A 26,817-nucleotide genomic window follows, 5' to 3' on the forward strand; every position below is an offset into this window, starting at 1 on the left:
CTGTGGCATACACATTACATCTACTCTGCAACGCCGTACTACGGTATATGCAATACATGTTACAGGTTCAGTTGAATGTCTGTTGCTTAGAAGGCTATTGTAGTTAGTTCCGCTTTCAAGTCAAGTCAAGTCAAGTCAAGTTTTATTGTTCATTACCCAGGGGCATTATAAACAATATTCGCAAATTCAAAAATGCACAAAGTACCAAGTGAACAAAAAGAAAAATAGAAGATAAGAAAAGAAAAAATAAAATAAATATTTGGAAAACAAAAGTACACAAACAGTGAACACAAAATATTATAGTACAGAAAATGCAAACACACACACACACATTGATTCCTGGCAATGGGGGACACAAAACGAAAATACGGTTAACAAATCCCAGCACTATGAAAAATTGCTACTAATTAATTTTATAAATTCCAAGAGTTTCGTCAACAATTTCTTATTTCTTGATACGAACAGTTTTTTGTATTTAAGTGAATTTGGTTTTTTCCAGTAGAATGGTGGAATAAGTTCTGCTCTTTTTTCATTGAAAAAGTCACAAACAAACAAATAATGATACTCATCTCCTATAGATCTGATGTACATTTTCTGCAAATGCGATTCGCTCTAGGTATATTAAGGTATCTTTCTTTCTGTACTGGCAGGTTATTTGTAGTTCTAAATTTCATGAGTGTAACGACTTTTTGGAACGACAAGGATTTAATGTAGTCTTCACACACAAAACTATCTTTAAACATTCTATAATTACAAAAAATGTCTTTTGTATCCATTTCTGAGAACCAATTGTGAATATACTGGTCATATAAACACCGCTTTACTTTTTCTTTAAACCAAGTAGATGTATATTGAGAAACAAATTCTTGTTGTATCCAAAACCCAGAAAGACCTATATCACTTAACGTTTTTTCTATGCATGACAGATAGTCAGAAGTAAACATCTTTTGCGAATATAGTCTATAGGTAAATCTGTAAGCAACACTTGAAAATTTATTTTTGTTAACTGGGTCAATTAGTTTTTACCAATACCAGAGCATTCTACATTTCATATTGACATCTAAGGGATATTTTCCAAGTTCGCCAAAAACCATTGCATTAGGGGTAGATTTTCTTAGTTTGAAAACTATCTTATAAAAACGCAACTGAAGCTTCGTAGCTAAATCGCAAGAACCTGAACCCCAAATTTCACAGCCATATAGTTTGACGGTAGTTGACTCAGTGACACGGATTTCACTGCATCCTGCGCAAAGTCTTGTCTTGGTTTACGAGCTTTGACGTCCCCCTTCTCGCAACATCTGCATGAATTCATCCGGATTAACGGTTTGTTCATCTGAAACCGAGCGTAAGTAAGAAATCATAAACAATACCTATACCTAAAGTGTACTCTCTCTCTCTCTCTCTCTCTCTCTCTCTCTCTCTCTCTCTCTCTCTCTCTCTCTCTCTCTCTCTCTCTCTCTCTCTCTCTCTCTCTCTCTCTCTCTCTGACACACACACACACACACATACACACACACACACACACACATTCAATCACACATTCACACGCACACAAACACATTCACACGCACACACAGAGAGTCACTGATGTACAAAGAAACTTCTTATCAAAACAACAACCAAACGACAACAACAAAACATGCCAGGCTTTAGTGTTAATTTTCTTGGGGATGCAAACAAAAGAATATGTTCATAAATCCCTACCTGCCCCAGTGACGAGTTTGTCTGTGACCTTCTCGTCACACAGAGGACACCGGGTGACCTTGACACTGCACGTGCTGCACACACACTTGTGTTGACATGGCTGCAGCGTGACGTCAGACTTGGAGGCACCGCACACTCCACAGGGGAGCCCCACCCCCCTGAGGTCGTCTGCCAGCTGGCCACGCCCCTTGCCTGTGGTCAGTTGTCCAGCGCCAAAGATGGTGCCTTCTGTCGGTCCCTTGCGCCTGACTAGACGAGGACTAAGAGACCGAGACATAGCAATCATCGTCACTGTCATGTGATTTGGTAATTCAATCTAGAGAGATAGCAATCGTCGTCACTGTCATGTGAATCGGTAATTCAATCTAGAGGGATAGCAATCATCGTCACTGTCATGTGAATCGGTAATTCAATCTAGAGGGATAGCAATCATCGTCACTGTCATGTGAATCGGTAATTCAATCTAAAGACATAGCAATCATCGTCACTGTCATGTGATTCAGTTATTCAATCTAGAGAGATAGCAATCATCGTCACTGTCATGTGAATCGGTAATTCAATCTAGAGAGATAGCAATCATCGTCACTGTCATGTGATTCGGTAATTCAATCTAGAGAGATAGCAATCATCGTCACTGTCATGTGATTCGGTTATTCAATTTGGAGAGATAGCAATCATCAGCGCTGTCATGTGATTCGGTAATTCAATCTAGAGAGATAGCAATCATCGTCACTGTCATGTGATTCAGTAATTCAATCTAGAGAGATAGCAATCATCAGCGCTGTCATGTGAATCGGTAATTCAATCTAGAGAGATAGCAATCATCGTCACTGTCATGTGATTCGGTAATTCAATCTAGAGAGATAGCAATCATCGTCACTGTCATGTGATTCGGTAATTCAATCTAGAGACATAGCAATCATCGTCACTGTCATGTGATTCAGTAATTCAATCTAGAGAGATAGCAATCATCAGCGCTGTCATGTGATTCGGTAATTCAATCTAGAGAGATAGCAATCATCGTCACTGTCATGTGATTCAGTAATTCAATCTAGAGAGATAGCAATCATCAGCGCTGTCATGTGATTCGGTTATTCAATCTAGAGAGATAGCAATCATCGTCACTATCATGTGATTCGGTAATTCAATCTAGAGAGATAGCAATCATCGTCACTGTCATGTGATTCAGTAATTCAATCTAGAGAGATAGCAATCATCAGCGCTGTCATGTGATTCGGTAATTCAATCTAGAGAGATAGCAATCATCAGCGCTGTCATGTGATTCGGTAATTCAATCTGGAGGGATAGCAATCACCGTCACTGTCATGTGATTCGGTAATTCAATCTAGAGAGATAGCAACCATCGTCACTGTCATGTGAATCGGTAATTCAATCTAGAGAGATAGCAATCATCGTCACTGTCATGTGATTCGGTAATTCAATCTAGAGAGATAGCAATCATCGTCACTGTCATGTGATTCGGTAATTCAATCTAGAGACATAGCAATCATCGTCACTGTCATGTGAATCGGTAATTCAATCTAGAGGGATAGCAATCATCGTCACTGTCATGTGATTCGGTAATTCAATCTAGAGAGATAGCAATCATCGTCACTGTCATGTGATTCGGTTATTCAATCTAGAGGGATAGCAATCATCGTTACTATCATGTGATTCGGTTATTCAATCTAGAGAGATAGCAATCATCGTCACTGTCATGTGAATCGGTAATTCAATCTAGAGACATAGCAATCATCGTCACTGTCATGTGAATCGGTAATTCAATCTAGAGGGATAGCAATCATCGTCACTGTCATGTGAATCGGTAATTCAATCTAGAGACATAGCAATCATCGTCACTGTCATGTGAATCGGTAATTCAATCTAGAGAGATAGCAATCATCAGCGCTGTCATGTGATTCGGTAATTCAATCTAGAGAGATAGCAATCATCAGCGCTGTCATGTGATTCGGTAATTCAATCTGGAGAGATAGCAATCATCGTCACTGTCATGTGATTCGGTAATTCAATCTAGAGAGATAGCAATCATCAGCGCTGTCATGTGATTCGGTAATTCAATCTAGAGAGATAGCAATCATCAGCGCTGTCATGTGATTCGGTAATTCAATCTGGAGAGATAGCAATCATCAGCGCTGTCATGTGATTCGGTAATTCAATCTGGAGAGATAGCAATCATCGTCACTGTCATGTGATTCGGTAATTCAATCTAGAGAGATAGCAATCATCGTCACTGTCATGTGATTCGGTAATTCAATCTGGAGGGATAGCAATCACCGTCACTGTCATGTGATTCGGTAATTCAATCTAGAGAGATAGCAACCATCGTCACTGTCATGTGATTCGGTAATTCAATCTAGAGAGATAGCAATCATCAGCGCTGTCATGTGAATCGGTAATTCAATCTAGAGAGATAGCAATCATCGTCACTGTCATGTGATTCGGTAATTCAATCTAGAGAGATAGCAATCATCGTCACTGTCATGTGATTCGGTAATTCAATCTGGAGGGATAGCAATCACCGTCACTGTCATGTGATTCGGTAATTCAATCTAGAGAGATAGCAACCATCGTCACTGTCATGTGATTCGGTTATTCAATCTAGAGGGATAGCAATCATCGTTACTATCATGTGAATCGGTAATTCAATCTAGAGACATAGCAATCATCGTCACTGTCATGTGAATCGGTAATTCAATCTAGAGGGATAGCAATCATCGTCACTGTCATGTGAATCGGTAATTCAATCTAGAGGGATAGCAATCATCGTCACTGTCATGTGAATCGGTAATTCAATATAAAGACATAGCAATCATCGTCACTGTCATGTGATTCGGTTATTCAATCTAGAGAGATAGCAATCATCGTCACTGTCATGTGATTCGGTAATTCAATCTAGAGAGATAGCAATCATCAGCGCTGTCATGTGATTCGGTAATTCAATCTGGAGGGATAGCAATCACCGTCACTGTCATGTGATTCGGTAATTTAATCTAGAGAGATAGCAACCATCGTCACTGTCATGTGATTCGGTTATTCAATCTAGAGGGATAGCAATCATCGTTACTATCATGTGAATCGGTAATTCCATCTAGAGAGATAGCAATCATCGTCACTGTCATGTGAATCGGTAATTCAATCTAGAGGGATAGCAATCATCGTCACTGTCATGTGAATCGGTAATTCAATCTAGAGGGATAGCAATCATCGTCACTGTCACGTGATTCGGTAATTCAATCTAGAGACATAGCAATCATCGTCACTGTCATGTGATTCGGTTATTCAATCTAGAGAGATAACTATGATCATCACTGTCATATGATTCGGTAATTCAATCTAGAGGGATAGCAATCATCGTCACTGTCATGTGATTCGGTAATTCAATCTAGAGAGATAGCAATCATCGTCACTGTCATGTTATTCCGTAATTCAATCTAGAGGGATAGCAATCATCGTCACTGTCATGTGATTCGGTAATTCAATCTAGAGGGATAGCAATCATCGTTACTGTCACGTGATTCGGTAATTCAATCCAGTAATTGTGCCCCACGTATCATCTCAGCATCAAACATCAAGGACATCAATATTCTTAAAAGAGTTGAGTGGGCTATTTATAGACATAATAAACAATTCGCGAGAAGCGATATCAAAACATGTCGTCAACCTACGGGCCTGAAACTTAAAAGATCAACACTCAAAACCCAGGAACAATCATCACCGAGACTAGTAAGGCTTGGCTAACCGAAACCACAAGACCGAGACGGGACACGCTTTGTCTCCGCGAAGCACACACACATAGGACCACTTTTCGTTCATGTTTGAATGAAGAAAAACATTAAAAAGAAATGCAATACAATCTGTTTTTGAAATGTCTCTTTTAGAATCAATACTTGTATACATGACTCCCCACGGACGCCCGCTCTTGCGATTGTGTGATATGAAGTGTGGGGTTTTCACCAGAATATTCGAGCAAGACACTTCAACTATACCTTCTTAATGGAACACACTGTTATATAAATTAATATTTCAGATTCCAGACTGGAATGAAATTCCATAGTCCGGATTGATTCTAATATTGTCTGACAAACATGTCAATCAATGTGAAAGGATGCAAATGAAATGAGAAGTGTATTAAGACGTGAAGGCGTTAAAATCAGACGTGCACGTGGAAATTCAAAATGGCAAACCACAGACAAACTAAAACAAGAGGCGAAGCCATCAAGGCTCACGTAAGAAATCGACAAACAGTAACACACACACACACTCACACACACACACACACACACACACACACAGACACACACACACACACACACACAGAAAGAAAGAGCATAGGTGAAACTGTGCAAGAAAGCGAGACACTAGATCTAGATCTGTCTGTCTGCATGTAGCCTACTTACAAGGACACGACTGCCAACTAGTCTCGGCGCGCTCAAAATAATAATGACCGAGACTGTCAGTACTTCCTTCGCGTGACGTCTAACCCTCTTACGTCATAATGTGACGTCAATGTAATGTGACGTCTTCAAATGTTAGAGTTTCTACCACAGACATACACACGCACAGACGCACGCACGCACGCACGCACGCACAGACAGACAAAGTTACGATCGCATAGGCTACACTTACGTGAGCCAAAAACGGGACACTTCGGTAGACTTAAGTTTACTTTCCAAACGGATATATACTTACTTTTGTTTCATGAAGGCCCGAACGCCCTCTCTGATAGCAGCGAGCCCGTAGGAGAAGGGGTCACGTCCAGCCAGGTCTGGCGCGTCCACTAGCGCCCCGTTACTGACCAGCAGACTGGCCAGCGCCACACGCACCTGGTTCTCCTGCTGACCCTCTGGCCCCTGGGGGACACACAGTGGTCACGTTGTATCGTGGTCATTTAAATAGAAAAAGAAGACTGTTGGTGTTTGTGTCGCAGACAATGACAGAGAAAGAAGAGAGAGAGATAAAGAGAGAGATAAAGAGAGAGAGAGAGAGAAAGAGAGAGAGAAAGAGAGAGAGATAGGGAGAGAGAGAGAGAGACGGAGAGAGAGAGATTCAGATTCAGATTCAAAACTTTAATACAAAGGGATAAAGGTTTTAGGCGATGCCTAATCTTCCAACCTGTCACTTTTAGACGTACGTATACATGACATTATACGTATACATGACATTATACATTACATTTATATATTTATATAACATGTTTTAAACATCCAAACGAATAACTAATTAACTAAGAATGTGTAATCAGGTTAAAACTAACAAAAACACTAGCTATAATAACCTGATTCATGGATAAATAAAATGATGATTAAGATGTGATGCAGTAACAGTTATGATTTTCAAGTGTAGGGAGAGAATTATTGTTGACAAAGATATTTTTGAACATTTTTTTTAAAAGACGAAAGGGTTTGACATGTTTTACAGTACATTGGAAGTAAATTCCACACAAGCGATCCCCAGTAAGATAAACTAGATTTATACAAATCAATGCGTGGGAGCGGTAGCGTTTTGTTCAAAAGCCTCGCTCTACCAGGAGGACGCTCAAACAGGTCTTGGATGTATGAAGGTGTTTCATGGTTGTACATTTTGAACAAGAAAACACTAGCATTTAAAAAGAACTGCTGTTGTAGCGGAAGAATGAAGAAGAGAGAGAGAGAGAGAGAGAGAGAGAGAGAGAGAGAGAGAGAGAGAGAGAGAGAGAGAGAGAGAGAGAGAGAGAGAACAGGAAAGAGAGAGAGAGAGAAAGAGAGAGAGAGAAAGGGAAAGAGAGAGAGAGAGAGAGAACAGGAAAGAGAGAGAGAGAGAAAGAGAGAGAGAGAAAGGGAAAGAGAGAGAGAGACAGAGAGAGAGAGAGAGAGAGAGAGCACTAGAGGTACATACATTGTTTATGATTTGTTATTCAAGCTCTGTTTCTGATGAACAAACCGTTAATCCGGAGTATGACTTGTGTCAGTATAGTATTTGTGTGTGTATCCATGTGTGTGTGTGTGTGTGTGTGTGTGTGTGTGTGTGTGTGTGTGTGTGTGTGTGTGTGTGTGAGTGTATGTTTGTTGCCATTTTGTATCTGGGCAGTACAAACGATTGCCACATCGGCAATGACATCGGTAACCGAAATGAGTGCAGAAATCTAGCTATCTTGCGGGTATTTCTCAACTCTGATGTTTTAACAGTCAATCTCCCCGAAGACCCTTTGGGACTGGCGTACAATTGTCGCCTGTTGGTGAGATATGTGCACGTTATAAATATTCGTATTATTATTATTTATTATTATTATTATTATTATTATTATTATTATTATTATTATTATTATTATTATTATTATTATTATTTAAGTTATTGATACATCCCAGTGCACTAAGGGATTTATAGAGCAAATGGAGAAAATTCATTATTGAACGAAGCGCATAGCGCTGAGTTCAATAATTATTTTCGAGATTTGCTCTATAAATCCCTTAGTGCACTGGGATTGTTTCAATAACGATATTGTCAGAACCGCCATAGAAAAAAGAAAATTCCAAGCGCACATTTTGCAACGCGCATTTGAATAGGCATAACTGTGTGGTCAGGTCGTGTACAGTAAAGATCTACTTTTGTGTGGGGTGTCTCAAGTGTGTCGTGCTTTCGTCACACGCATTTTAATTTCTGTTGGTAAATTCCAGTGTAGCGTTAATCTGAACAGTGATGATCTTTCAGAGAGACCTCATTTGAACTCGGAGAAAGGGCTGTGCTCTTCATTATTTGCGATTCGAAACCTCCAGTCGAGCTTCGACGGATTGACTGTGCGGAGTGACTACCCTTGAATTGACTCGAAGCCGCGGGACTCGACGGTTCGCACATTTTCAAAACAAATGTGGCATAATTCTCGTGTTGTCTCTTCACTCATCGGGGAGTCTGATACTAAATATGAACGGTAAGAATGCTCTGAACCCTACACGTATTATATCCCCATCGTTTTTTCGTTCACATTTGCCCAACATGTTAATTTGCTGAGCGGGGTTTATGTCGTCTGCTAGGGCAATCAAACCACTGCATGCAGTCTGCACTGACGGAGTCTGCGCGCACGAGGCACGCTGGTAATAAGTCTTATAATGGTAAGAACGTTCTGAACCCTACACGTTTTCGATTACGATTGTTCTTGCCTTGAAATAATAATTCGGAAACCATTCATTTACTGAACTGATGCAGTCGTATTTCAGTGTAGTCAGTGCGGCTACGTATGACAGAGTCGATCGAGTCAGTCTTCCAAACTGGTCTAGCTGGTACGTTATCGGAATAACACTTGTGTTTTCTGCTAGCGGGTGGGAATTTTATATTAACTCATCATTTGGTAATGTGGATGATAAGCTACATGCCACTAACACGATGAGAAGAATCTATGCAAGTTGGCGAGAATTAGATGAAACACAGCGGCTTGTATTTTTAGATCAGTGGCAGCCGCACTGTGGCACAGGCACATGCAATCTGTCAGAAAAAACCCACTTCTGCTTTAATTGAGAAGCAGGGAATTTATGGTCATTTGGTATTGTGGAAAATATAAGCTACATGTCAGTAATTAATTCTGAGGATGAGAGCACAGTCTTGCTTAGGTAAAGGGCGTAAGAATACGCTCTGTGGAAAAGTTAGCGCACTCCAAGAGTGCGCTAACAGTTTTAGCGCATCGCCATTAGCCAATCAACTGGTTCACATCAGTCATGTGACACCAGTACTTACTGACAATTATTATTATTATTATGAACCAATGCAAACAAACTCATCGAAGAACATGTATTCTGAACTTTACTCACTACTCTGACAACTCCGTTAGCATGTATTCTAAACTTTACTCTGACAACTCCGTTAGCATGTATTCTAAACTTTACTCTGACAACTCCGTTTGCATGTATTCTAAACTTTACTCTGACTACTCCGTTAGCATGTATTCTAAACTTTACTCTGACTACTCCGTTAGCATGTATTCTAAACTTTACTCTGACTACTCCGTTAGCATGTATTCTAAACTTTACTCTGACTATTCCGTTAGCATGTATTCTAAACTTTACTCTGACTAGTGTGTGAGAGATGTCGGGGCATGGATGGAAGAGAACAAACTCAAACTAAATGACGACAAAACTGAAGCCATGCGTTTTTCATACTCTACCCCTACCCATGCTAAGTCTATTTCAGAACTCCCACAGGCCATCTCTTTGAACAATATTGACATCAAGTTCTCGGATAAAGCAGCGCGAATGGAGATCCGGCGTATAGGTTCCATTCGACAGTACCTTACTGAAGACGCAACCAAAAGACTAGTCTGTTCCGGCATACTCTCTAGATTAGACTACTGTAATTCACTGCTTGCTGAATGTCCCAAATCTGTCACCAAGACCCTGCAACTAGTCCAGAACGCTGCCGCTAGACTCGTGTTTCGAACACCTATGAAACAAAGCGTCACGCCTCTACTCAAACAGCTACATTGGCTTCCAGTCGAACAAAGAATTAATTACAAGATCTGCTGCATATTCTATCAAATTGCCGCGGGCACGGCTCCACAGTTCCTGTCCGATCTCGTGCAGAAAAACAATCCTGAAAGGGTTGTCCGCTCTGCCTCCCAAAATAAATTTGTCAAAGCTCCTAAGTATCAGAGGGACGATCATGGTGGCCGCTGTCTTTCAGTCGCAGCTGATCATATCTGGAACAAACTCCCTTTGTCTCTACGTCTCAGTCCATCTCTGTCTTCGTTCAAAGCAAATCTCAAGACTCACCTCTTCTGGGCCCGTATGCTTATGGGGGAAGTTCGCGACAACTCCCGAAGTTTTGAGTGACATCGGAAGTACTTGCCTCACTTTCGTATGCATGGGCCGGAAAAAGGGTTTACCTCGAAGCAAAGCGAGGAAGTAACTCAGGGTATTTTGCGATTACTTCTAAAGTTTTGAGTGACATCGGAAGTACATCCTCACTTTCGCATGCATGGGACGAAAAAAGAGTTTACTTTGGAAGCTAACGAGGAAGTAAATGAGGGTAAATGTACTACAGCCAGACCCAGTAGTAAACACGCTACTTCCACAGTTTCTCAGTGCAAAAAGGCAGGGCTTTTCTTCAGTTTTTCATGTCAAACCGAGCTGACGCTCCAAAAGAGAGAAAATAGAGGGAAAAGTCGTATCTTCTGCATGCATTTCGTGCAAATTTCCCTGAATACAAACCTGAGTTGCCAGCTTTGACTTTTGTTTGTTGATCTGGGTCATTGGCCACTATTCTTTCATTCCCGCTTATACGAGGGGGTTACTGTGTTTCTATGAAAATGGGCGTCGTTGTGTGCATGTGTGAGTGTGTGTGTAAGGTGTGTGTGTGTGTGTGTGTGTGTGTGTGTGTGTGTTTGTGTGCGTGCGTGCGTGTGTTTGTGTGCGTGTGCGTGTGTGTGTGTGTGTGTGTGTTCGAGTGTTTAAGTGTAAGTTTCTGCTTTTTTTTTTGTCAATGCTTTATCTGTGTGTGTGTGTGTGTGTGTGTGTGTGTGTGTGTGTGTGTGTGTGTGTGTGTGTGTGTGTGTGTGTGTATTTGTGCGAGTGCTTGTCTGCCTGTGTGTGCGTGCGTGCGGGTATAATTGTGCGTCTGTTCCTTCATACGTTTGTTTGCGTGTTCGCGCGTGCCGTGTGTGTGTGTGTGTGTGTGTGTGTGTGTGTGGTTGTGTGTGTGTGTGTGTGTTTGTGTGTGTGTGTTTGTGTGTGTGTGTGTGTGTGTGTGTGTGTGTGTGTGTGTGTGTGTGTGTGTGTGTGTGTGTGTTTTCGATGTTATGTGTGTGTTCGACGGTGTGTGTGTGTTCGACGGTGTGTGTGTGTTCGACGGTGTGTGTGTGTTCGACGGTGTGTGTGTGTGTGTGTGTGTTTGTGTGTGTTCGACGTTATGTGTGTGTTCGACGGTGTGTGTGTGTGTGTGTGTGTGTGTGTGTGTGTATGTGTGTGTGTGTGTGTGTGTGTGTGTGTGTGTGTGTGTGTGTACCCACTCCCCACACTATGATGAGCTGACTATATTTGCGCCTTGATATTTTATTCATGTTCTTACGTTTTATGCTGTTTATTGTGATTCACCACACCCGAGTTTATCGTAATTGAGATAATAACGTGTTCTATGTCTATGTATTATGTCTAATACACATGCACACACGCACGTAGGCTACAAAAATCCAATCTTGACTTTGAACTTTATATAAACATACATCCTCTTCACAATTAACGAGGACAAACGTAATTTACAAACACCTAAGTACAAAATTTTTTCTGTTTTAAAAATTCGGACACACATTTTCTCAAATAATATGAAATTCGCTGAACTTATCTTCTTTTCACTACACCTTATATCTTGATTCCCCAAAAATGGAGTTCTGCCTTTTTAAATTTACCAGTAACACAAACATTCGCTCTGACCAAACTATTTTTGTCCAGCAGTTTTACCGATACACAATCATTAAAAAAAACACTACAAAAAGAGTTTTAAGTTAACCGACTTCGCTACCACATAAACAACCTTTTTTTATTGTCCCCAACATTCTGGTCAACGAAATCATTATTATAGTAAAAGCTACAGCGCGATCAACGTTTGCCCATTTACGAACTCGCGATGAGATTTGTTTCTTCTGGTCACCAAGCCTACCGTTTACAAACGCATGCGCACTAATTGGGATTCCCCCAATTTTCTCGACCTTGACCTCAGAACTCTCGAAGCCACTACTTCGGCGTTCAATTTAGCTCGTGCATACCGAGTAGCTGGCAACTTTGCTTTCGAAGTTCCCACTTCCAATGTCAAGGGCCTCTCGCTTGACATAATTATACGACGATATCGCATCTCAAGGGTCCTTACCCATCCAAAAGAAACCTCCAGCGCATACTACAATTGCAGGACATTCCGTTTTTAAAGGCAGCTCATTGGGAAATGATCTCAGACACAATATCGAAGACGTGAAATGCGTCAATCGAGCAACTGTCGTAACTTGGCTACAATGAGACGGTCTCCTACCTTGCACCATAGACACGGACTGTGACATTCTTGTTTAATTTAGGTGAAATGCTTAAAACAGAGTGACTCAAAAGCGACAGTTCGATCAGTTACTGACCGAAAAAAACGTGCTCGAGTCATTCGGCGAAGGTGGCGAGCTTTCAAACCAGCACGACTGAATAACTCAGAATGCCTTTTTTCATCATGCCTCTATTCTACACGAGTAACATAGTGCAGTGGTAACGGTTCCGGACTCTCGTTCATTCGCTCCGGGTTCAAGTTCCGCCGGGAGCTATATATTTTTTTTATTAATCTTTTCCTTTTTAAGTCTCCGCAATTGCATTCCGGCTGCAAAAACCGGGTTTTGCCTCTGTGTTAATTTTATTCATTTGCAAAAGAAACCTTCCTATGCTTTGAAAAAATCATATCATGTCTTGACTTTCAACTGTACGCGCGTGTGTATATGTGTGTCACTACGGTGAGTGTGTGTGTTCAAGTTGTGTGTGTGTGTGTATGTATGTATGTATGTGTGTGTGTGTGTGTGTGTGTGTGTGTGTGTGTGTGTGTGTGTGTGTGTGTGTGACGTGTCACTTGTGTCATCATAGTTTCAGTGTGTGTATGAGTGTAGAATGAGAGAACGTGAGAGAGAGTGAGTGTGTGGTTATTTGTTTGTGACTGTGTGCGTGCGTGTATGGGTGCGTGTGTGTGTGTGTGTTTGTGTGCGGGCGAGCGCGCGCGTGTGTGTGTGTGTGTGCAGTGTGTGGTGTGTGTGTGTGTTTATGTGTGCCGTCAGTGTCACTTGTGTCATAGTGTCAGTATGTGCATGAGTGTACGTTTGTCTGTGTGTGCATGTGTCGTAAGAGAGAGAGAGAGAGAGAGAGAGAGAGAGAGAGAGAGAGAGAGAGAGAGAGAGAGAGAGAGAGAGAGAGAGAGAGAGAGCGACACTTCTTTGGCAATGTTGGACCAGACAGCGTCTTTATGTTTAACAGTTAGACTGTTCTGTAAACTTGGTGTTTACTGTGTTTTTTTCTAATTAACTGTTCTGAAATTTGGACAGAATAACCGTTCTTTCGTAAAACACTTCTGTCAAGAGTACAGCAATTTCACCATCTGAAAAAGGTGCAGAACGCCCCTCCGTGTCTACTTTCTTTTTGAGCGGCACACGTGCCTTGCCAGTTTCGTTGACTGCCATGTTGATAGAAACGTGCGCATGCGTATTAGTAGGGATTCCCCCAATTTCCCCGACCTTGACCTTAATACTCTCGCTGTCACTACTTTGGAGTTCAAGTCAGTTCATGCATTGTGAACAGTTAGAAAGTTGACTTCGGGAGTTCCCACTTTGAAAAGAGGCCTCTACTTCCAGTGTTTCTTACTTCTAGTTCATGCATACGGGCCCAGAGAAGCATTCTATGACGATGTAGTTTTCGCAACCCTGTGAATGTGCACTTTCGGATGAACAATGTTTACTGTGTGTGTGTGTGTGTGTGTGTGTGTGTGTGTGTGTGTGTGTGTGTGTGTGTGTGTGTGTGTGTGTGTGTGCGTGTGTGTGGACATGTGTGTGTGTGTGTGTGTGTGTGTGTGTGTGTGTGTGTGTGTGTGTGTGTGTGTGTGTGTGTGTGTGTGTGCATTATAATTGTTGTGTATACTGGGAGTTCGTTCCTGTAAGAGCCTCTGGATTTTTGTAACATTTATGTTTTGTTTTTGGTTTTTGTTGTAAAGTGTTTATGATTGTGTTCTATTCCGTCAATGGCGTCATTCTGGTAATGATGTTGTTATTGCTTTTGTAAAGCGCTTTGTGTGTTCGAAAGCGCTAACGAAATCACCATTATTATTATTATTTATTATTACTCCGTTAGCATGTATTCTAAACTTTACTCTGACTACTCCGTTAGCATGTATTCTAAACTTTACTCTGACTACTCCGTTAGCATGTATTCTAAACTCTACTCTGACTACTCCGTTAGCATGTATTCTAAACTTTACTCTGACTACTCCGTTAGCATGTATTCTAAACTCTACTCTGACTACTCCGTTAGCATGTATTCTAAACTTTACTCTGACTACTCCGTTAGCATGTATTCTAAACTTTACTCTGACTACTCCTTTAGCATGTATTCTAAACTTTACTCTGACTACTCCGTTAGCATGTATTCTAAACTTTACTCTGACTACTCCGTTAGCATGTATTCTAAACTCTACTCTGACTACTCCGTTAGCATGTATTCTAAACTCTACTCTGACTACTCCGTTAGCATGTGGTCTCTGCATTTGAGATAACTTGGAAGGGTCTGTATTTACAATGTCCCATGCATTTATATTTGACAGGGGCGTGGTGGCAGCTTAATTGGTGGGGGCAACTGAACTTGTCGGACCGCGGGTTTGAATCCAGGCTGGAACGGACACGGGTTAACTATGTGTGCAGACTAAGAGACGGTATCCATTTCCCACCCCCGTGTCACCCCTTTAGCACAAAATAAGGACAGGTTGCTTATTACACCTTAACACGCATACATCTTGATACCTCGACTTTTCCTGCTACCAGAGACTGAAGAGTACACTGTACACTAGCTTAGGGGCTCCGATCACATATGTAACTTCAGCAGGATCGACGACGCACTGCAGCTTATCTCAGCCTGAAAGGAAAACAGGCCAAGTACTCGTCATAATCCCTATCGCGGCATAAATAATTGGCCGTGCGTCGTCTGTGCCGCTGGAACTGCGCAGGTATATTCTGCCCATTACGAATGGGACGAAGCGGTCCGAATTTCCCAGCAATAGAGTAATTTAGTGATGAAGCAAGTAAGGGGAAAACTCACGTATTCGTCTTTACTTCTGTGTCCACCGATGACCAGGTGCAGTGGGGTGTGACCGTTGTGGTTTTGGGCCTGAATGTCAGCACCTGGTCAAACATCGACACACATTCCTATACAACATTCCTTGGTTTACTTTTCAGTGGTTAATCACTAACTCACTGTTCTGCAATGAATGGTTTCTTGGACCAAATTCTGCTGGCAAACACACACACCCACACACACACACACACACACACACACACACACGCACACGCACATGCACACACACACACACACACACACACACACATACACACACACACACATACACACACACACACACACACACACACACACACACACACACACACACACACGCACACACACACACACTTACGAACTCTGAGCATGTGCGGAATTACATAACTCATTGTTCTGCTTGTTCATGCACAAATACATGTTTCAAACAATTTTGTCTCGTCATTACTGTTGAGTTTGTGAATGCAAAACATTGTGAACACAAGAAAACAGTCCCAAACCAAGGGTCAATTCCTCGTATCTGCACATTGTTGTACCTACGTCACGGGCACTGCATTTGTTTTACACAACCTTGAGCACGAAGCCTCCCCAGTACACGAGAAGTCCATGGAAAGCAGAATTTTAAAAGCATGGTTTACACAGATTTTGTAAAAACGAGGTCTTGCATTTTCAGCGACGATATGCCATTTTATTGCTAATTTCACAGCCAGTACAGTGTTTGTCTCCTTTATATTTTACAGTGGTGCCGGTAATGCGAGGCGCGCTGATGAGGGAACACCTCTCATGAAAAGACACTTTCTGCAGTTCGCTAAATTGTCTTCATCAAAGTAGGGACACGTCTGGCTTGCCCCGAGCGCGTCCTTTCGTCTTAGGTACAACTGTATCATGTCTTCGGGTGGTAATGTCTTGGGGCATGAACAGAGGGTGGAAGACAAGAGGTGAGCTAATGTGCAAATTGAATAGAGATACCAATGCAGAAAGGGCAAGAAGGGTGACAGGGTCTTACCCAGCTCCAGCAAGGCCTCAGCAGCACGGTACATGCCACGAATGCAGGCTAGGGTGAGCGGTGTGTCCGATGACACCGTGTCCTTGAAGTTGACGTCAGCTCCTCCCTGGTTGGCACAAAACGAAAGACAGAGATACAAAGAGACAGGACGAATCAAAAGGCGCCAGGCTACATGTCACTGCCCCTGCTACAACACTACTGCTGCTGCTGCTATACTACTACACTAAAACTACACTACTGCTACTACCACACTACTGCTACTACTACTACTACTACTACTAACTATTCCTACTACTACCATTTCTGCTGCTGCTCCTACAACTACTACTATTACAACTACTACTATTGCTACTTCTACTACTCCTACTACTTCTACTACTACTAATGCTACTGCTACTACTAATGCTAATAATAACAACAATATGTCACCAGGAACAATGTTCAGAACTTGACCATCGCTTTTGTCTGACAAGTTGATGAGAAATAATTACAATCTCCTTTTAGTTACTTTTGCAGCTGACGAGATTTTAATTAGATAAGACATCGACCCAAACAATGAAATCACTAAGAAATAAAAGAGTGTTCGAGACTGACGGTTTTTGTGTGTGAATTAATCATACCAACAGTGAAAAATTACTCGTAAATTCGCCTTTGATTGTCTACTGATCTTGTGTTTGTTAAACTTACATTCAAGACCAAGACTCGCACGCAGTCGTCATAGTCGTTATGAACAGCGGTATGTAGCGGAGTAGCGCCTTGCAACAAAGCGTGAACTTGACTCCTGTCTTTCTCCAGCATCAGCTCTATAGCCCTGTCATCACACACAGCAAATCTATCATTGTCTGTCTCCAACATCAGCTCTATAGCCCTGTTGTCTCACACAGTCTGTTTCAAGCACCAACTCAATGGCCCTGTAACCATGGTAAATCAATTACCTTTAATTTTGATATTTTTAGTTGCTTTGTTTATTTTTTTCTGTTTATAGTTTGAGTGTTTGTCTTCTTGGTTATTCTTTTGTTTTATTTTTTTCTGTTTTTTTGTTGCTATCATCGTTGTTGTTGTCGTTGTTGTTGTTGTTGTTGATTTTTTTGGGGGGTGGGGGGGGGGGGGTGGGGTGGAGGCGCTCTTCTTTGCGTCATAGGTTGCTGCCTGGTCCGCCCTGACCAAATAAAGAACTGACCGTGAATTTCCTTTGGATGCGGCGTGGTGCATCATGGGGTAGCCATTGATGTTGGGAACGGTGAGGTCGACACCCGGAATGGCCATCAAGGCCTCCACCGCCTCGTGGTGATGTTTGACAATGGCCAGGTGTAGCGCTGTGTCGTGCACGTCGTCCTACAACGCAGTTCATATCCTATATTAGTGATACAGTATTACGGTAATGCACGGGAGTTCATATCGTATAATATAGCATGACTTCCCTTCTTTGTCTTTGTTATTCTAGTGAGAAAATATCCCGCGATATTGCTCCGTAGGCCTAACGTTTGGCCATGACATAGGCAAATAACTTGCGCAGCCGCAGAAACAAGAAAAGGAAATCTTTTATGAAATGATTGGGAGCCACGCAAATTTGACCTCTTAATTCCCCGTTGATAAGCTGGAAGGTCGTACCAGAGATGCAGATCTATCTCTGGTCGTGCCGATTCATAGATTCAACCTACAAACTGCGACTTCATCAGACGACAAACAAAGTAGGCCTATGCGTTTTTCCTGTCTTGTGATGACGATTATGTCCTTATAAACTATCTGTACGTTGTGAAGACATTTCAAACAAAATTTAGCTTTGATGCATCACGGGGTATATATACGTTACACCTTCGATTCATCCATAGAATTGGTATTTCGTCTCGACAGGGTGAATGGATTCATGATGTCTTTTCCGGACTGACTGGACAAAACTGGCCTTGCCAAGACTGAAACAAAATATAGTTCTACAACTTCTAGGCTTGCGTTGATTATTCTGCACATGGTGAAATACCCATGCTTTGTTTCCACATCCAATGACAAATTCTCCTTACTTTGGTCACGCCATATATACGTTACAGTTCCGATTCATCCATGGTATTATGAGTTATTTCTAATATGCTGACTGTTAGCAAATGATAACAGGCATGTCAAGAAAAAAGATATCAAGCATGAGCCTTTTAGGCGAATGCTGATTTCGTTTGTGAGACATTATTATTATTATTATTATTATGAACATTTGTGCGCCTAATCTAAATATAGCCCTAAGCGCTTACATGTCTGTTATCATTTGCTAACAGTCAGCATATTAGAAATAACGGTTTTATTACCGTTTAATTCGACCAAAACAAATTTCGAAGCGACCCCGCGAATTAGACAGAACAGCCGCAATGGGAACTTGAGCGCTCCTACCTGATTATGCCTGTCAGTCAAAGAATTCTCGTGACCTGGGTCAGCCAATCAGAGTAACACACCTGACGTGATGAATATTCACAGGTCAAATGCGTTTGACACACAACAATCTCACAAGATAAACCATGTTGAACATGCGTTTCGGTTGCTTCGCTTTTTCTTGTTGAACAGAGAGCGACAGATTTAGAACCGACTCCAGACGGATGGGAAATGACGTAAAGATACATTTGACGTAAAGCGAGTGACGCAATTTCACTTGATTTTTCCGAACTTAGATAATTTAGATTTCAAGTGAGCGGGTCGGCATTGCACACTCAGAGGATGGGCGGTGCCTTGCTGTTCCGTAAAGCACCCACCGACAAAACTCGCTTTTCTGTATTTTTTTTTTAGATAAAGAGAGTATTATCTGACAGCATTTGAAGTGTTATTCTTTAGAATAAATCACGCTGATATTGTTGATTTAAATTTTTACTTTGTCTTGTTAATTTTTAGCTTGATAAACAAAAAGGGTCCCTACCTGAACGTTATAACATTTAGAGGGTCATCTAAAATCCGTCCTGATTGGTCAAAAAGCCATATGGGGCACTGAATTGGTCATAAAGCGTTATATTTTGTCTCGAGGGGATGAAAGAATATAATGACGTCACTCGAGGCTTGTATTCATTGACCCAGTCGACAAAATATCACGCGATACCACGGATGGACGGAGCTGTAACTTATACTTATTGACACAGTATTATGCTAATGCACCGGAGTTCATATCGTATATTATTGATATAGTATTACGGTAATGCGCGTGTGTCCAACATGTGGCATTTCGCGCTGACCCAGAAGGCCATTGTTCGACAATAGTCCAACAAATTATAGCGCGATCCCGTCGAACAGACACGATATCTGTGTTAAATTTCACATTTTAGCCCTGAAAGTCCAAACAATGGTGCACTAGCATTTGGCTAGTGATTCTGACAATTTACCAGCCAGAGAGCAAACTTTACTAGCCAAACAAACAATTTGTTTCAGCAACTTTACACGCAATTGGCGAGGAGATGAACATTTCTACTCGCCGCTTACATGTTTCCACTCGCCATGGCGAGTAAAGTACTCGCCACTTTGAGGGCTGCACTTTGGCCAAACATGCATATAACATTTACACATTGAGAGGCATTGATTTGAAACTTCTAGGTCATCACCATTGATTGAAGCCCGACGGAGCGAAGCGACGGAGGGCTTTAGTTAGGCTTTGGGAGGGCGTCAATAAACTCGATGACAGAGAAAATTCACATGTAAGCATGTCAATGATGTTGTAATTCAATCTGTCACCGGACACTTTTCTGCTTTCATGCAACTGCAACAAGGCGGACATGATTCTGTTCTGTACTCATGCATACTCCTTTCAGTTCACTTAATTATACCTGCAAGGGTCAAGTCTCAAGAAATGTGTTTCCGTTGCACTATCCTAGCACTCTGCTTCTGCTTTTATTCTTTCACATACATGTTCACTCGTGTTGGCCTGGTTGATCAACAGCAACATCACAACATGTTCACTCGTGTTGGCCTGGTTGATCAACAGCAACATCACAACATGTTCACTCGTGTTGGCCTGGTTGATCAACAGCAACATCACAACATGTTCACTCGTGTTGGCCTGGTTGATCAACAGCAACATCACAACATGTTCACTCGTGTTGGCCTGGTTGATCAACAGCAACATCACAACATTTCTTTGCACCCTAAACGCAATCAAATTACGTCATATGCGATCGACGTTCTCTGTTCCATGACACGATCGTATTGTGGTTTGGAGACATTTTTTTTACATTTAGTCAAGTTTTGATTTTTACTTATCCAAAGTACTGTACTTGCAATTTGACTCTTCCGGATAATTCAGAGACTATACCACCACCACCCTCCCCCCTCCCCCGCCCCCTGCATTTACAATGGAAAAACTATAAATATAACACATTAACTTAGTTCAAAAACAAAGTATTTCTGTACTCACCGATACAAGAACAACACAAGACGATACGAATTTTCGCTTATGAAAAATACTTTAAAAAAAATACATGATACAAACATTCGCAGCTATCCAACTAAAACATCTCCAAAGTTAGCAAGCAACAGGTGCACATCAAGTTGACGTATGAAGTGATGGAGACGTGCAGCGACGTGGGGAGGGAGCAGGACAGTTGTACCCCTGATATGGCAAACCCAGCGAGGTCACACTTATTTAGGGCAAAACGCAAGACAGTACTAGTTGTACCCCTGATATGGCAAACCCAGCGAGGTAAGACTTATTTAGGGCAAAACGCAGGACAGTTGTACCCCTGATATGGCAAACCCAGCGAGGTAAGACTTATTTAGGGCAAAACGCAGGACAGTTGTACCCCTGATATGGCAAACCCAGCGAGGTAAGACTTATTTAGGGCAAAACGCAGGACAGTTGTACCCCTGATATGCCAAACCCAGCGAGGTAAGACTTATTTAGGGCAAAACGCAGGACAGTTGTACCCCTGATATGGCAAACCCAGCGAGGCAATTTCCCCACTGTGTTTTATAAAATAATCATATTATGAAAGCACATACATTCTTATCTTAGTTTTTATGTATTCATTGTTAGCAAACATCGGCATTATTCATGTTTTACTTTAAACGCAATCATTGTTATTTATAGATCACAGGCACTTGATGTAAAGTAGGTCACACACGTGTAAATGTTGTGCCCAGTCCTTGTTTCTGTCTCTGTTATTATTTTAGTTAGCAGGTCTAGTTGAGCACGTATTGTGTATCATGTACCCTCTACTAGTCATTGTGCATTTTAGTTAATGGAATGATGATGTCATTTGTATGGAGTCGACGCACGTGCGAGGATATGTATGTGTGGGAGGGGGGGAGGCGCGGGAGATAGAAACTTGCTGTATGTTATGTAATGTATATATTGTGTGTGATACGTGGAAATGTGATACTATTTATCTGCATGTGTGATACAGGGACAAATGTGATATCTGTAGGCCTAGGCCTATACTAGTGATTACTGTGTGTGATACATGAAATGTGATATGAATGCTGTTTTTATATGTTATACTCTTACTTTCTGCCTATGTCTTAATCCCAAGCGCAAGACAAATTCTTCTATGTGAAAATTGAAGCCAATAAAATTTGAGTTGAGTTGAGTTGAGTTGAGGTAAGACTTATTTAGGGCAAAACGCAGGATGCTGTGTATAAGAAATCAGACATGGCCATGGTTCTTTACAACGAATCTGTGTGCGGTTTTTGGTTTATTTTACGCGTTATATATTTTTCTTGAATCGATTTGTGCACAGTGCCAGTTCTCTGTTGAGATTTATTTATTAAGGAGATTTCTATTATAAGGAGATAAATAAAGATATATGTGACGTGTGGTGTCCTTTTGTTGGGTTGTGTTTTGTTGCCGTCTTTTGTTGCCGTGTGCTGTGTGTTTGTTGTTGTGTGCTGTGTTGTGTTGCCGTGTGCTGTGTTGTGTTGCCGTGTGCTGTGTTGTGTTGCCGTGTGCTGTGTTGTGTTGCCGTGTGCTGTGTTGTGTTGCCGTGTGCTGTATTGTGTTGCCGTGTGTTGTGTTGTTATTTGCTGTGTGTTGTTGCCGTGCTGTGTTTTGCTGCAGCTAACCAGAGCATTGACGTCAACGCCGCGGGCAGCCAATGCCGTGATGGCACGGGGCAGGTTGTGCCAGGCAGCTATGTGCAGGAAGGTGTGACCTTTGTTGTCCAGAGAGAACGGGTCGGCTCCTTGCTCTAGCATCAGCTCAACAATATCCTCGTGTGATCTGGAAAACCATGCCACTTGTACTACGACAAGACCTTAAGTACGAGCAACCTTCTACACACAATACATAAGACATTACACCGATACTGTTGTCTGTACATTAAATAACAAGTCGCGTAAGGCGAAAATACAATATTTAGTCAAGTAGCTGTCGAACTCACAGAATGAAACTGAACGCAACGCAACGCAGCAAGACCGTATACTCGTAGCATCGTCACTCCACCGCCCGTGGCAAAGGCAGTGCCCGTGGAATTGACAAGAAGAGCGGGGTATTCGTTGCGCTGAGAAGGATAGCACGCTTTTCTGTACCTCTCTTCGTTTTAACTTTCTGAGCGTGTTTTTAATCCAAACATATCATATCTATATATTTTTGGAATCAGGAACCGACAAGGAATAAGATGAAAGTGTTTTTAAATTAATTTCCAAAAAAAAAATTTGATAATAATTTGTATATATTTAATTTTCAGAGCTTGTTTTTAATCCAAATATAACATATTTATATGTTTTTGGAATCAGCAAATGATGGAGAATAAGATAAACGTAAATTGGGATCGTTTTATAAATTTTTATTTTTTTTTACAATTTTCAGATTTTTAATGACCAAAGTCATTAATTAATTTTTAAGCCACCAAGCTGAAATGCAATACCGAAGTCCGGGCTTCGTCGAAAATTACTTGACCAAAATTTGAACCAATTTGGTTGAAAAATGAGGGCGTGACAGTGCCGCCTCAACTTTCACGAAAAGCCGGATATGACGTCATCAAAGACATTTATCAAAAAAATGAAAAAAACGTTCGGGGATTTCATACCCAGGAACTCTCATGTCAAATTTCATAAAGATCGGTCCAGTAGTTTAGTCTGAATCGCTCTACCCACACACACACACACACGCACGCACACACGCACGCACATACACCACGACCCTCGTTTCGATTCCCCCTCGATGTTAAAATATTTAGTCAAAACTTGACTAAATATAAAAATTGTAACATAATTGTAATAAACACTTACATGTATTTACAAAATTCGAAATAAATCAAATGAAACATGCTACTTGTCCGTCTTAAGTAAAGGTATGTACACACGATTAAAGGGGGAGGTTCCGGGGGCTGGGAGATATCGCTTGATGCTGGATAAGGAGCAGTTGATGCTATAGCCTGCCCGACGCTGTGAAGACGGATGTTCGCCTTTGAATTTAACAGAAACAAGAAATTCCTCCGAGGTAGGAAAAACACCCCCGTCCTTACCATTCTCACTGCCACCAACTGAGAAGGTTATTCCCCTTTGACCATTAATATGTCCCTCTATAAGTCCTTGTAGAATCTTAATCCACCAATAACTCCCTAACCGTGTGTTTGACTGGTCCCAATTTTTGTAAGGACCGTCTCAGGAATGTATAGAACCTGTTCACCAAGTTTGGTGACGATCGGTCCGTTCATTCTTGAGATCTATATGCGAACACAAACACACAAACAAACAAACAAACACATCGACCGAATCCTATACACACCCCTATACCGGGGGTGTAAAAACACCTTCCCACACAACAAACCTTTCCAGGGCGGCGCCTATTGTAGTTCTGTGCGGAGGAATACAGTGATTGACGTCAGCACCACAGTCAAGCAACACGCGCACCACCTGGCGGTGACCTCGGTTGCACGCAAGTATTAGCGGGGTCAGGCGCTGTATCTCAAGTTCAACCTGCAGGAACGCAGAGTCACGAGACAATGTTAGATTACGATCACTTCTCCAACGTGTACAACACAGAGTCACGAGACAATGTTAGGTTACGATCACTTCTCCAACGTGTACAACACAGCGTGTAACATGTGTTTGGTGACACTGAGGATGTTAACTGTTAGTGTACATGCAGAATATACTCGCAAGTATAAGACCCGGTGTCACGAACTGAAACCTCTGCTGAACAACCCTTCTCATTGCGGTCAATGCGCATGCGCAAATCTTGGACTTAAAAAATGCGACCCTTTGACCGAACGAACCACGGGTTAGGGTTAGGATTAGGATTAGGGTAAGAGTTAGGGTGAGGCTTATGGTAAGGGTTAGGGTTAGGTTGTTCACGACCTGGTTGATCTCCCCCTGTTAGCGCATGCGCATTGACCGCAATGAGAAGAATTGTTCAGGCAGAGTTTTCAGTTCGTGACACCGGATTGGCAGTGTCGTTAGACTTAGAGCGCTCGCCTCTCACGCTGGCGGGCAGGGTTCCACCACAGGCCGAATACAAAAACCCGATTTGTTTTGGCGACCACTATCCCGTCCACGAAGTTGAAAATGGGTACCTCACCCTATTCAGGGTCGGGACAGGCTGGCCCTTAAAATGTGATATCTCGATCATCTCGCTCCCTTATGATCACACGTGTTTATGGGACCACCTTTTCTTTTTATTTACTGACAAACGACGATCAATGCATGTTTGGTATTAGCGGCAAGCCAACACACTAAAAGCCATCTTCTTCCTCGTATCAATACAGTGTTATTTATTATTTATTTTATTTACGAGGATTTATATCGCGCACGTATCTCACCACACAAGGCGACTCAAGGCGCATGTTACCTATTAATGCCGTGTGAGATGGAATTTTTTACACAATATATCACGCATTCACATCGGCCAGTAGATCGACTGCCTTTAGGCGCTGCATCCACCTTTCACGGCCTATTATTCCAGGTCACACGGGTATTTTGGTGGACATTTTTATCTACGCCAATACAATTTTGCCAGGAAAGACCCTTTTGTCAATCGTGGGATCTTTAACGTGCACACCCCAATGTAGTGTACACGAAGGGACCTCGGTTTTTCGTCTCATCCGAAAGACTAGCACTTGAACCCACCACCAGGTTAGGAAAGGGGGGAGAAAATAGCGGCCTGACCCAGGGTCGAACACGCAACCTCTCGATTCCGAGCGCAAGTGCGTTACCACTCGGCCACCCAGTTACACACCATCACGGCTGTGTTGAGGCTTTGACATGGCATAACAACATCCGTGCACCTGGACACGTAGCAAAGATCATCATCGTGGCTGCTTGCCCTCCAGGGTGGGAATCTTTTTCCTGGATTAATCGTGTAACTGACACACAAATCTATGTCAATCTGCGGAATAAATTCAGCAACATTCCCACCCCGCACAGGAGGCAGCGCAATCGTTGAGTGTTGGTATGTGTCCAAATGGAGATCATTATGTTCTCATCTCGTGTTGAAGTCCGGGCAGATCTGTGCTGGTGCATGACGGTACACGCCGGAAGGAAAGTATGTGTATGTGTTTTGTGTTAAATAAAGTGTCCATATAGATACTGAGACGGGGAAGTGGAATTGAAAACGAATTCAACGATTTTCAAGAATAAAGCATATTGGAAAACAGTTTTGAGAAACATCAGAAACAAACAATATAAACCAAACCACAAAATAACATTACGAAAATGACACGATTTTAACTGACAAAAGCAAATAAAGATATCAACAAAAGTTATTCGATGTATACATTTCAGAACATTAAACATCATACCAGAGAAGTGTCTGCTAAGCACAACTGTCTCACAGTCTCGTAGTCGCCTGATTGGACAGCGGGCAACAACAGGCCCGGATCAGCAGAGAACAGAAAGCTGGAATCGCCGGGAATACTCTCCACCTTGGGTCGTGACTTCTCATTTATCACAGCTTCACGTAGCTTTTTAAACATTGCCTTTGGCTCTTCTGTAAAACACAAACAAAACAGAACTGGCTTGAGGACAGCTTCCAATATTCCCTTAGGCACATGTCCCAATATTGCAATTGAATTCAAGTGTGTTTAAACGAAACAGAAATTGCAAAGGAGTGGAATAATTTCCATGGCAGGCATGCAGTGAAAGGTAGCACCCAAGAAATCAACAACATGGCTTTCCTTTTTCAAATGTGCTTGTTGAGCTTTGACACCCACACTGGTATCAATCTTTGACAAAGAAACTTCGGAAATTGTGCACTCCAACCCTGCAATCTTCGTATTCGGTAACTCGCTAGAGGAATTAGTTTCAATTACATACTATTCCTACCCACACATCAAGAAACCAAACAATTACCTTTTTTTTCAAAACATAATGTTTGTTTCAACCATGCAAATACATTGATTG

The 26,817-nt window shown here is 41.9% G+C and overlaps 1 protein-coding gene across 4 annotated transcripts in view; it reads right to left on the reverse strand.

Moving 5' to 3' along the window:
- The window catches only part of LOC138954807 (E3 ubiquitin-protein ligase MIB2-like), a 44,099-nt gene that overhangs the window by 1,311 nt on the left and 15,971 nt on the right, over positions 1 to 26,817 (reverse strand). For all 4 annotated transcript variants that reach the window (XM_070326575.1, XM_070326574.1, XM_070326577.1 and 1 more), the window contains exons 8-17: positions 26,217 to 26,404; positions 24,248 to 24,396; positions 22,540 to 22,696; positions 17,702 to 17,856; positions 17,209 to 17,332; positions 16,522 to 16,627; positions 15,501 to 15,583; positions 6,415 to 6,575; positions 1,705 to 1,964; positions 1 to 1,333 (exon numbers count right to left, since the gene is read on the reverse strand). The exon at positions 1 to 1,333 is cut by the window's left edge and continues 1,311 nt beyond it. In XM_070326575.1, coding sequence (XP_070182676.1) covers positions 1,266 to 1,333; positions 1,705 to 1,964; positions 6,415 to 6,575; positions 15,501 to 15,583; positions 16,522 to 16,627; positions 17,209 to 17,332; positions 17,702 to 17,856; positions 22,540 to 22,696; positions 24,248 to 24,396; positions 26,217 to 26,404 — 1,451 coding nt within the window. In that variant the 3' untranslated portion in view covers positions 1 to 1,265. The remainder of the gene's footprint in view (positions 1,334 to 1,704; positions 1,965 to 6,414; positions 6,576 to 15,500; positions 15,584 to 16,521; positions 16,628 to 17,208; positions 17,333 to 17,701; positions 17,857 to 22,539; positions 22,697 to 24,247; positions 24,397 to 26,216; positions 26,405 to 26,817) is intronic.

This window comes from Littorina saxatilis, unplaced genomic scaffold (genome assembly GCF_037325665.1).
Source record: "Littorina saxatilis isolate snail1 unplaced genomic scaffold, US_GU_Lsax_2.0 scaffold_553, whole genome shotgun sequence".
NCBI lineage: Eukaryota > Metazoa > Mollusca > Gastropoda > Littorinimorpha > Littorinidae > Littorina > Littorina saxatilis.